The 12,958-nt window shown below is 42.9% G+C and overlaps 1 protein-coding gene across 2 annotated transcripts in view; it reads left to right on the top strand.

Moving 5' to 3' along the window:
• Positions 1-212: 212 nt before the first annotated feature.
• The window catches only part of CABLES1 (Cdk5 and Abl enzyme substrate 1), a 53,362-nt gene continuing 40,616 nt past the window's right edge, over positions 213-12,958 (top strand). Inside the window, exon 1 of one of the 2 annotated variants that reach the window (XM_053396397.1) lies at positions 213-1,437. In XM_053396397.1, coding sequence (XP_053252372.1) covers positions 746-1,437 — 692 coding nt within the window. In that variant the 5' untranslated portion in view covers positions 213-745. The remainder of the gene's footprint in view (positions 1,438-12,958) is intronic. The other variant, XM_053396398.1, reaches the window with a different exon arrangement.

The raw sequence follows: 12,958 nt of genomic DNA, 5'->3' as shown, positions 1-12,958 counted from the left end.
AGCCACGCACACTCTTGTTCCCGAAGGGCCCCCTGAGGCCTGTGAGGAATCCACGAGTTTCTACACCCCATTAACTCCTAGGAGCCCGCCCTTTTTATTCCTGTTAATGTAACCTCCTCAAGGCCATGTGCTGTGGCACAACACAGGCAGACTCCACCTTCCCTACTTCTCCTCCCACCAAAGAAGCAGCGGGTGAGGGGGGGGGGGAGAGAGAGAGAAAAAAAGAAAGGTTGAAGGCGCTTCCTTAGACTTGGACTCAGCCTCCTCCTCCTCCTCCTCCTTTCTTCTTCCTCCTCCCCCTTTTATCCTCCTCCTCCTCCTCCAGGCCGGAGCTTTTGTTTTTCTTCCCAGCTTTCTGTTTTCCACACGTGATTGCTGTGTTGTTGCGCCGAGCGCTTGGCGGGGCGAGTGTTACCTATAAAAGCCAATAACTTTGGCCAAGGAGGGCGGGGGGGGGGGGAGAGAAAAAGGCTGGAGCAAAAGGACGCGAGGGAAGGAGGAGGAGGAGGAGAAGGCTGCTGTACAAAGTCGGGCGCGCTGTCCATGCAGGCAGCCGAGAGGAAGGAGGGAAACATGCCATGCCTGCCCCGACTCCCCTCCGCTGCGCGGCTGCGACTCCACCGCCCTGCCGCCGGGTGCTGACCCTCCGCCCGCCGCCTGAGAGCTCGTGCCTATCGCGGCGATTATCACTCTTGCCCACTCCGAGGGCGGGAGAGGCAGCGGCGGCGGGCGGGCGCGACAGACAATGGCGGCGGCGGCTGCTCCTGCCGCCGCCAACAGCGGCAGCAGCAGCCCAGTTCGTGCCAACAACGGCGGCGGCGGCGGCACATTCCACCAGCAGCTGGAGCCCTGCCTGAGGAAGCCGCCGCCGCCGCCGCCGCGCATGGACCCCCGGCGCAGGCAGGCAGCGCTCTCTTTCCTCACCAACATCTCGCTGGACGGGCGGCCCGCCGTGCCGCAAGACGACGAGGGCGTCGTCGGAGGAGGAGGCGGCGGCGAGCAGAGCGGCGTCGGCGCTGCAGCACTGGCGGCCGCGAGGGTGGCTTCTGCAGCAGCAGCCTGCAGCAACGGCAGCGCTAGGACTCGCCACAGCCTGGGCGCTTTCCAGCCCGTCGCCCCGCAGGCTTACCCCAGCGCCTCCTGCAGCGGCGGCGCCAGGCTCACGAGCCCCTCGAGGGCGGCTGGGCAGCAGCAGCAGCAGCAGCAGGAAGAGGACGAGGATGAGGACGAAGATGCCTTCGCTCCCGTGCAGGTGCCCGCCGCCGCCGCCTTCCTGGGCTCCTGCGGGACCCCCTCGGCGGGCGGCGCAAGAGGTCGCCTCAACTCTTTCACTCAGGGAATCCTGCCCGTCTCCTTCGCCAGAGCCGTCCCGCAGAACTATTGCTGCCTCGAGCAAGGCCCTGCGGGCGCCAGCGCCTTCGAGCTCCAGAGGTCCCGGTGAGTGAGGCTCACGCGTCTACACCCCGAAGGGGCTCGGGATCTCTCTCTCTCTGTTGTTCCTTCAAGGACTCGAATTATTTCCTTAAAAATAAAGGGCCTCCACCTTCTGAAATGAAGTGCCAGGGTTTGAGGGGATCTTGAAAAAAGTTCACTCCTCATCTAAGATGTATGGGGGTCGGTTGAATTATTGGTGCGGGGGAAGCACTCTGTGCATGCTCGAAGGCACTTCCTTCTGTGCTGTGGTTTCAGAGGCACTAGGACACCCTTCGCCAACTAGGTGACCCTCCCAGATGTTCTGGACTGCAGCACCCATTAGCCGCAGCCAGTGCAAGTAGTTAAGAACATCTGGAGGGCACCATGTTGCGTTAGGGCTGCTCAGATGATTAGGGAGCTGAACTGTAATCAAAACTCTGGGTAAAGGGATTAGGCGAGCACATACCAAAGATCATACAGTAGGGATTAGTACTCATTAACGCCTTTAATTACACTGCTGTACTTACAGCCAGGATGGTAAGACAGTTGCTTTTCTTTATGGCCCTTCTGCCCGCAGTATGTCTTTCTATGAGAATCTAATCCACTGTGTGAAAGGCGAAAGATTTATAAGATCTTGTTTGTTGTGAAATGGAAATATATATAGGACCTCACCGATACTTCTCTCGTACTGAACTAAGGTGAGGGACCAGAAGAACTATAGAGTTCAGATGTGAGATGCTTCTGTGAGATATGGATATCAGTTGCTGAAGTGTACAGAGTGTGCCACACGGTGTGCCACTTGCTGGAGAGCTTCCAAAATGCAGACCTGAAACCTCATAGGCAGGAACCAGACTCTTGTCCCCTCTGTGTTCTTTGCAAAACCTGCATGCTTCTGGCAGTGTATAAACATTAAATGGTTATATTACTAAACTTAGACTTAATCCACAAATTTACTTCATCACCATGCCTCTCTGGGTGTTGTGCTCTGCTTTACTTACTTGGGAGCCAGGTTGTGTAATTTATTTAGAACTTATTTATTTATATTAAATGCCCACTTATCTGAGAACTTTTGATGTGCTCTGCCTTTTCAAATGCAGTTTTTTTCACTATCTCTTGAATTCATAGAATTTGGAGTAGTTGGAGGTGATGTAAGAAAAACACAACTGGGTGGTAGGAAAATACCTATTACAGTACAAAGTTAGAGACTGAGTGGCCACTGTAGCAGGGGATTTTGCTCATTGGCGGACGGTTGGACTACACGACCCTTGAAGTATGATTCTAATGTTTAAGAAATGCATCTGGCAAGGAATATTATCCTTTTCTGTGGAAATAGTTTGCTTGTTTGGCATGCTCATTACCATACTACTGAAACCCTATGTACTTAATATAAAACAGATGGATCTTTTCTTATTTAAAATGCAAACATTTTTACAAAAATAGGAACAGTGCTCAAAAGTTTACAGGCAAATATTTTTCCATCTTAAATCAATTGTTACTTCACAATAGTCTCCCTTCCCTGCTCATGTAAGTTGCTGCACCTTGCTTTGACGACACTGGTGCAAAGAGGCTGTGCTGAATTCCGTTGGTGCTTTGGGGATAGTTTCATAGACTGAACAAATATTTGGGGTTGTTCTGGAACATCTTGTTTTGTGCCGTTTTTTCCTACGATCAAAGTCTCTGACCAGAATATCCTAAAGTGCTCTCTAGGGTTAATGGAGGATGCTCTTTTTACAAATACCATATGTGTGCTCTACCAAAACACATTAGAACTTTCTCCATCTAGCAACTTGTCAGAGCCTGAAACTGCCCTGAGCGACTTTTTGAAGCATTGTAAAGCTTTTCCATTCAGTGCAAGGTTTTTGATGTTGATAGTCACTTGGATGTTTTGGGATCTTTTATGCTTTTAACTGAATTTAGTGAAGCATTTCACGTTGGCTCTTTGTTGGTTTCTGCCCCAAGTTTTTAAAAATGAACAATACTACATCCTATATACAAGTGTCTGGGAGTTAGCTCCATTGAACACAGTGGAACTTAGTCTGAGTAAGAGTAAACAGCAGAGCGCTGTTAAGTCAAGCCACTGAAAGGACTGGGGGCTTATGGTCACTCCACAAGGATGAATAAATATCTCACTGTCACCAGTTCAGAGCAAGGGACACCCACAAAATATCCTCTAGGTAGCCCTGCTAGAAATGTAATCCATCACGTTGGTGTAGCTTGTTTTGGCTTGAAGGCTTGTGCTTTTAAGTAAATATTTTGGGAAATGTGTGTTGTTCTGGAGAGGTGAGATTTTCTTGTGTTCTGCTCCGAAATGCCTTTAAAGGCATGCTAAAATGCTTAAACTAGATGACCAAAGGACAGCCCCTCCTCCTGTTTTCCAATTTTTGAAGTTACACCTAGAGCTATAACAAGCCCCACCTTTCTTTTCTGCTCAAGAAGCTGGTTTCAGATGACAAGTAGAACATCTTCCATGTGGCAAGAGACCATGTTGTCCAACCTTTGTATGCTAAAAGAGGTTGTTTGGGGAACCTTATTCTCACACACACACACACCGACTTTTCTTCTCTGATAACCTGTCAGAATGGTTTTTTAGCATATTACACAGAGATCTCAAAATTCCTTTTCTTTGCACACCCTCTTCATTCCAGGGGATTTTAGTAAAAATAATTAGAAGTAGGGTGAACATCTCTGCAATGTAGAGGTGGAAAAGAGGTGGGAGTACAATCTAAAGCAGGACCTGTGGCCCTGCAGCCAACTTGTTGGACTCCAGCTCCCATCAGCCCCAGCCAGCATGTCCTGATAACATCTGTATTGTCACAGGTTCTCCATCCCTGATGTAAAGTAATGTACATGCATTTATTAATCAGCAGCATTTTCTTCTGACTGTGATCTGTCTCTGAATCTGATATCTTAATCCTTCGTTTATTTGCAGCTGTTATCAATCATTACTCATGAGTTGATGCACCGCCCCATCACTCTCATTCTGCTATTCTCCAGCATTGATCTCTAATTAATAGGGAGCTGCTACAGCATGTTTGCTTAAGTGTAAGCATTCTGTTTACCTGTTTAAAAGATTTTTTTTTAAAAAAGCTGTCTTGTAGGCAGGGATTGATGAATAAATAACAGGCTTCAAATGACAACCCTGCACAGATAGCTGATTGTTTTTAAGCAAACCCGTTCCCCTAAATGCTTTGAACATGATCAGACCTTAACAAAACAATTAACAGTGGAGCAAGCATTCAGCTGCTGCAGGACAATTCAAGCATTACAATTGAAATCATATAATTGTGTCTGGGCCATGATAGCAGTCCAGGCTGATCTGAGTACAAGGAATAAGAAGGCAACACAGTGTCAGTAAGCTACAGTTCTTATCATAAAATTATTATTATTATTTATTTATTTAGTAAAATATAAACATTGCACGCAGTAACACAGAGTAAAAAAACTAGAAGTGATCATAAACTAACTCTCACCCCTCCTTCCCCAACTGCACCACTATGCCAATTATTAAAACAGTGAACTGACAAAAATAATCAAGCAGAAGGAGAGAGAAAATAACAACCAAATGCCTCGGAGTAAAGGAAAGTCACTGTAAATACAGTAATGTTGGCACCAGGTGGACCTCCCCGGAAAAAGCATTTCCTAGTCTTGGGAACCACTCCTGAAAAGGCACTTTTGTAACCACAGTCCTTTTCTGGGAGCAGGAGGAGGGCCTCCAATGACAACCTAAGGTTCTGGACAGCTTCATACTGGAAGAGATGATCTGTAAAGTACTGGAGTCTTGAGCTGTTTAGGGTTCTATAGCTAATACAGCACTTCGAATAGCGGATGTCAACGCATCTGGGCCAGAACTGGTATTATACATTTAGACTACCTTGTTAGAATTAGGCCGCTGAATTCTGCACCAGCTGCAGTGTCTGAAAAGCCTTAGCATAGACAACTGAAGCCAGGTTATCAAAATCCAGATAGCTGGTAGACCGTGCTCTGTGCCATAGCAGCCACTTGTACCTCCAGTGACAGTAATAGATGCAGACACCTGCCTTCCTGAATCTACAAGCTTGTACCTTCAAAGGGAGTGCAACCCCACCCATAATTGGTTGAACATTATTTACCCAGGTAGCCAAACCATTCTCTATCTCTGCCTTATCTGGATTGAGCTTCAGTTTATTGGCCCTCATCCATTCAAGTTCTGTTGTTACAGAGGCACATGAGGGCAGATTTATATCTCCCTCTAATGTGTAATTGTACACTTGTATAGGAATTCACGTGGCACAGGTGCATTTTTTATTATGGCTTCTCTCCTTTGTCATAGTGAGGATGCCTTTATTTATTAATTCCTTTGGGCAACAGACCTTGTTCCTGGTTTACAGAAAGGCATCAAATATTTAGTCTAGCTGTAAATACTGGTTTCTGTTCTGCATTGTGCCGGTGAAATCAGTTGAATGACTTGTGTGCTTTTCAGAAGAGCCACAAGAACAGCCACAAATGGTTATTGCTGCTTACACTTTGCAACTTTAACCGTAGATCTGTGGGGACTAAAAATAATAATCTGCCATCAGTTGTACTTTTACTGTTGAAAAGTGCATTTCAGCTTCATGCCTACTTTCCTGCCGTCAGTGTCTGTAATCAAAATTGCATCATTTATACTGTGGGAATTTCACTCTCTGTAAATGACTCCCTGTTGTTTTGTACTAGCATCAGTAGTTTTTTATTGATAGTAACTATGCTTCTGTGTTTACTATCTCTGGTGTCATTCCATGTCTAAAGTGATATATGGCATATTTTCCTTCAGGCATTATCAGCTAAATACCAGCTGTAGTCATGCATCATGGATATTGGTTTCTTTACATGCTTTGTTTTGGAACTTGCTACCTTCTAAAGAAAAGTGGTATCTGGAGTGTGACATCTGCATAAATTTTCTTTTCTTTACTGGTACTTCTTTCACTATTTCTCCAAGACTTATGTTTATGTCACTTGGCATTGTTTTATCTAATTGTTGCTTCGTTTTTCGAAGCAGGAAAATCCTTACTAAACTTACAAGTGAGAAAATCCCATAGAACTGTGTGGGACTGACTTCTGCTTAAATACTGTATTAAGACTGCACTGCACTGGAAGTTTCCAAGCATAATGCAAATTAGTCATTCTTAGACTGCAAGAAGCATTCACAGTCATACTTTTGGATAGGAAATGGAGGGAGAACAGCCTTCTGCTCATAGAGAAATCCCCTGACAGAACCAGCTATGCCAGTAGAATATACTGATGATATATTAGTTTGCTTTGGCTTCAGCATGTTCTCATGTGATTCTAGCAACAGACTTCAAAGTGAAACATATAAATTGTAAATGACTCTTGAGTTTTTGTTTTCCCTTCACATTTTCTTCTGTTTGGCCGAACTCAAGCATATGCGGACTAACTTTAGATATTGGTGTCTTTGCAAAATAGTGAACTTTTTAAACATCTGTTTTATTTAGATTCCTAACCCAGAACCAGACACAAAATACAAATTAAGTTCTTACACTTTAACTGCATGAAATTAGTTTTTTTTTTAAATCACCACATCCTAACAAAACACCAAGTAAAACTTTCTCCACTTCTCATTTCCTTAGCAACATGTTTCAGTTGCAGACTGTGGAACAAGGTGTCATCTAGAGTTTATTTCTTGGTGACTGAAATATTTATTGAATTCTAAAGCCACGAGATAAATATAACATGCCAATAGGAAGTGAAGACAGTGGATTTCATATTTTGCATAAAGCGCTGATATGCTTTCCCTGAAAGTTTTGCATTGTAGACCAGTTCACAATAAAGGTTGTTGCCTTCAGATCAGTGAAGGGTGAGGCCTGTTTGCTGTCTTTCAGGTTGCTCTTAGAATCAGTATACCTGCAGAGACGAGCCCTTGCCATTCTTATTTACTGTATTTTACAGATCAGTTGACTGTGATGAAATGGCAAACATACTTTCTAGTCATTAATTAGAATACAGTTGGAAAACAAAAATAGAAAACAGGGGTGATGGAATGGAGTATAGTGAGGAGAGTTAAGTCTTGAACCCTTAAAAGGAGCATTTACTGTTAGGCACTGAGAACACAGCAAAAAAAAATGTGGCAGGTCTCACGTTACTATTATTTCTAGTAGTATTATTAGTAAGCCACCCTTTCTCCAAAGATCACAGGGCCATTCACAACATAAAAATACAAAATGAGAACACAGAATACATAACAAAAAATAAAGAAGCAAAACAGTATCCCCCATATAATTAGCATATACACATGTGACACAAATCTTACCCTATTTCGTAGGGGATGTAGTTCCTGTTTTTGGGACTGTTTCAAGTGACTACCCCAGTGTAGTCCACTGAGCACTTTTATAATACTTTCTCAGTCAATTCCCCACCAAGAATTTTGCATCTTCAGAGAGTCAAATTGATTGATGAACTTAATTTTTCAGTCTTATTCACTTTATCTAATTATATTTACTGTGTTTGAATTTTCTGAGTGATTTAGATATAAAATGAATAATTAAGTATGCACATTCTTGGCATAAACCCAAGAAATACTCAACTCAGGGGCAGCCTTTTGCCCCTTATAAATGTGGAAGCGGTGCCTTGTAGGCAGACAAGCCTTATCGGCAGGATGAGTAGGTGCAGCCCTGAAATTGCTTGCCGAAAGACATTAATGCAACTCAAAGTGAGCCTTTAGATAGACATTATCAAAGAGAAGCCATTGAGGATTAGAAGAAGGGGAGAACTGAAAGAAAAGGGTCTGGTTTTTCTTCAGTCATTTGTTACGCTGTATGCTTTTTGACCTTGTAATGTTCCTGCAATTTGAACTTCCAGTTGAAAGAATTGATATCTTTGGTAGGATCTGTTCCATCCATTATCAGCAAAGTAATACAGTCACTTTTTGTGACCGGCTACATCATGCAAGACCCGGTGCACTGTGTTGGGTTGAAATAACAGAGCTTTCCTACAGCACTGTGCATTTTTGTTTTCACAAAGCTTCTGAATATGCTGTAAAGCTATAATCAGAGTTCCTTGTCTTTTCTGTTTGTGTTAGCAGTTTAGGTAATTACATACTGGATTATATTTTACATACTAGATTATATTTAATTAGTGTGGTTTGGGTTTGAGTTGTGCATGTGTTCACAAGAAATAAAATTACCAGCCTACTCCCCCCCAAAAAAAAACACACACGCACAGCCCCCGTCCAATAAAGCTGTTGATGTTTTTGTGTATAAGAAGGGCGGGGGGGGATTGCAGTAAATTCACTGTAAATTCAGGGTGGTTTTAGATGGTTTTAGTGGTTTAAGATGCTTAAATGCTGCAGCGAGACTCCTTACGGGGTCTTCGCTGTGAGATCACATTCACCTGGTGCTATACCAGCTGCACTGGCTCCCGGTGGAGTACAGGATCAGGTTTAAGGTGCTGGTTTTAACCTTTAAAGCCCTATACGGCCTAGGACCCTCGTACCTACGGGACCGCCTCTCCTGGTATGCCCCACAGAGAAACTTACGGTCTTCAAATAAAAACATCTTGAAGGTCCCAGGCCACAGAAAGGTTAGGCTGGCCTCAACTAGAGCCAGGGCTTTTTCGGCTGTGGCTCCGATCTGGTGGAACACTCTGTCACAAGAGACTAGGGCCCTGAGGGACTTGACATCTTTCCGCAGGGCCTGCAAGACAGAGCTGTTCCACCAGGCCTTTGGCCAGGGCACAGCCTGACTCCCTCCCTCGGCAATCTTCGCGGAGCTCTGGCCCAATGGTTGCCAGTGGCTTGATTTGAATTAATTTTATAATGAATGATTTTAGAGCATTGTTTGTGTTGTACTTTTGTACTGTTTTATTGCTGTTAGCCGCCCTGAGTCCTGCTTCGGCTGGGGAGGGCGGGATATAAATAAAATTTATTATTTGTTTCACTGACATTGCTAGAGCTTAATTCTGAAGTCCTGCCTTTAGAACCTTTCTCATCCCTGCAACATGGGATGCTACAATGAAGGCAAGAGTGCTTTTGAGTATATCCAGACTGCCTTTCCCTTGCTACTGAGTAGTCACAACTATTTGCACACCTGAGTTTCATCAATAAAGTTTTTCAAGCCAGATGTTATTACCCTTAGGAACCTAGAATCAGTGTTAGAAACTGAGATACGAAAACTAGGAGCTAAATGACAACTTAAACTTAGGTTATGGGCACAACAGCAGAATGTCTATGTGCACTTTTTAAATAACAAGAATACAAAGCTGAAAATGAATGAAAATGTAATATTATGCTCACTTTTCACATGGTCTAGTCATTCTGCCCACCGCCCTAATATTCTTAAGAGGGTCCCTTCTCCAGTCTTCAGAGAGTAGCTGGAAGTAAGGAGGCAGAAATAGGTCCTCCTTTCCTTTCACTCCCCAGTTTTAATCTGAAATCTTAGGTGCACTACTGTGCCCAGAGCTCAATGTGAGTTTTGAACAATGCCTAGAATGGATGGAAACAAATAAATGTTTTTCTGTTCGCTTAGAAATTTGACATTCCATACACCTAGGATTTCAAGTACATCTTTGCCCCAGCACTCTATTGATTGCCATGGTCTGTTGGAGGAATATTCTTTAGCAATAGCTTTTATAGTTTTTTGTCATTGCAAAAGGGACACGTTCCTTTTTTTTGGGGGGGGGGTGCCTGTTTTCTCTCTAATTTAATAAAGGTGTATCTGACTGTGAATAGTTTGAATCTCTCAGGCCTCTCATATTTTAATGGTGTGCCATTTAGTAAATTCTTTATATTCTCTCTTGGTTTTCAGATTATGTTTTCTATTCCTGTCCCTGGTTTTTTGTTTGCTGTTAATGAATCTGAAATGGAGGGCCCTGTACTTCACACATGTACTTCTGTGTGGTTTTTTTATCTGTAAAAGCTCTCCTTCCATGAATGCCACCATGTTAATAATTTATCTGAAAAGACTTTAAATTAGGGCTGCAGCTTTTGATTAATCATTTCCATGCATTTTTAAGAAGTGTCCCTGATTTAATTAGGCACCATGTTAGTAAAGATATTACTGCTGCTCTCTCTTTCTCTCTTCTCCACCCCCCATCTTAATTGATATCATCTCCCCCTCCTACCCACCTACCCTGACTATTGGGCAGTAGGATGAAGAGAAGGAGTTAGACACAGGCAACTTTTCTCCTATGCTCTTGCTGTGGTTGAGATTTGCTTCATCTCTTTAAGGCTCAGGGTGGGGTGCAAAGAGGACTCTTAGCCCAGACCATCACCAAGACAGGGCATGACAGTCCAGATTTCCAAATAGGCTGTCAGGTTGCAGTTGTTCACACTTCCTTGGGAACAAGTTCCATTGAAATCAGTGATATTTACTTTAAAAGTTAAGCAAGCATCTGCAGAAAAGAGCAATCAGATTGATCAGGGCAATGGAGCAAGTCCCCTATAACTGCAAGCCTTCCATTTTTTCAGACCACGGTCCACCTTTAACCCAAACATGCATTTGGGGACCTGTTCCTTTAATTTTTAAGTGATATTTTTTTTGTGGTGGTCTGCTGTTGTGACTCGCCTTAGACCAGGCTGTAACCCAGAAGTGGGTCCTCACCCATCAGCTGAAGACCAGTGCCCTATAGTGTTTAAGGCTTTTTCTTTAGAAAATAGGTAGGTAAGGGCAGGGGGCCATGATAGAGGTATACAAAATTATGCATGGTGTAGAGCAATTGGAAAGAGGGGGAGTCTTGCTCTCACAACAGGGGATCATCCAATGGTAGAAGATCCAGGAGAGACAACTATAATAGTTAAATTGTACAATCCTACAAATCTTCAAGGATTTGTAGCCCTAGTTCTCAGTGATGTGGTAACTCTCTTTTCCTGTACTATACCAACTTCAGACTACATCTGGGAACTCACAAGACTGAATGATCCTCCATAAAAAAAATATTCTGCAAATAGAAATCTAGCACCTCTGGGACAAGGGCTGGTAGCCTAGTTTCCCCATGATGCTTACTTTTCTGTGTGCATGTGTTTTTTAATCAAGGCATGGGTTTACCACCATGGTCGAGACTATAACCTGTTGAGGGTAAGGCTGAATAAGTTAAATAAGAAATGCCTGAAACATGCAAAGCAGTGAGATCACATAATGCAAAGCATATTTGCTACCAGGCCTCTGAAACCTTAACCATCACAGTTAAAGACCTTAGTTAGGTTAAACCAAATCATATGGAACTCCACTATACCAGTTTGTGCATATTTCTAGGAACCTCCAGAGGCAATTTTTTTAAATCTTTCCATATCCATGTCTTCTCAACTTCATCTTTTTCACTTTGCTGTCATTCTGAAACAGTATTAATTCAGAATTTCTCCCTGAATGAGAAATAAACAATCTGTAATGGTTAAGTAACCACATTGCATTAGCAGAAATTTATCTTGAGTTATGGGTGTACACATTCCAAACAGCATGTGGAATCTGTTGAAAATGGCCTGTACACATAGTCATAACATGTAGCACCAGCCACTGTATCTATCTGCTGTTTCCACCCCAGCATTGGCAGCCTCCCAAATTTAGTAGGTGCAGAAAGCATAGTGCTGGTTTGGAAATTCTCTGGGTAAACGTTAGTGGGAAATTCTGTATTTATTTATTTGTTTATTTTATTTACAGATCACTTCCCCATAAAACAACTTGATGAGATTTAACAATAAAAAATGTCAAAAATAAAAACATGTGTTGCTATCTTCCAAAAGATTGAAGTACACGTCCCTTGAAAACTTTTATCATCCACATTTTATGCTTTCTTTTGTCAGTCTAGTTTTGTAAAACAAAAATACAAGTTTAGGTCCATTTAGTCAGGAAGCATTTCAGAGACTATAATCTCACATAATTCATTGCATATTGTGGCAGCAATGAAGTTGCCAAGTATAGATTTTTTCTTTAGTGGTGTGCTTCAGGGTTGATAATACTCTGACTCAGTGTAATTCACAATTTGCTGCCTGAGGAAGGCAAACCTTGTAAAGACATTAAGAGGGATGGGAATGAGCCAAATCTTTATTTGTATCCCTCTTTCAAGAAGGGAAAGCACATCTATGAATCTAGGTAGCAAATAAAAAGAAACCTATTAATGGGAGAAAGGAAAGGAAAACAAACAGAATGTTGTATGAATTAAGACCATACAGCTTAAACATTCCTTTCAGTCTAATGCTCATTTGTGCAGAGAGATTCTAAGGCTTCAGCTTGTTAGAAAGTTCTGCTGAGTCTCATAAACTGAAGGACTAGATATGCATCCACTGATAAAGGAATTGCTTATCAGTGCACAGAGAAATTGACAGAGCAAATGCATGATTATCAATTAGGATGGTCTGTCAAGACAAAACATCCCATTTTTTAACTATGAAGATTATGGGGGGGTCAACACTGAGATGACCACACAGTAAAAGCTACTAGCTGCATCTGGAGATGTCTTATGATCTCTGCAGGTGGCTACCAAAACCTGAAAATTATATTACAACATGCATAAAAGGAAAAGGGACCACACTTGTTACTGTTGGTCTTGGCCATAATAAATAGACAGCTAGTTAGGCTGTGCT

This window comes from Podarcis raffonei, chromosome 7 (genome assembly GCF_027172205.1).
Source record: "Podarcis raffonei isolate rPodRaf1 chromosome 7, rPodRaf1.pri, whole genome shotgun sequence".
Lineage (NCBI taxonomy): Eukaryota > Metazoa > Chordata > Lepidosauria > Squamata > Lacertidae > Podarcis > Podarcis raffonei.
Note: the sequence above shows the minus strand (reverse complement) of the source record. Positions and strands in the feature narration are given on the sequence as shown.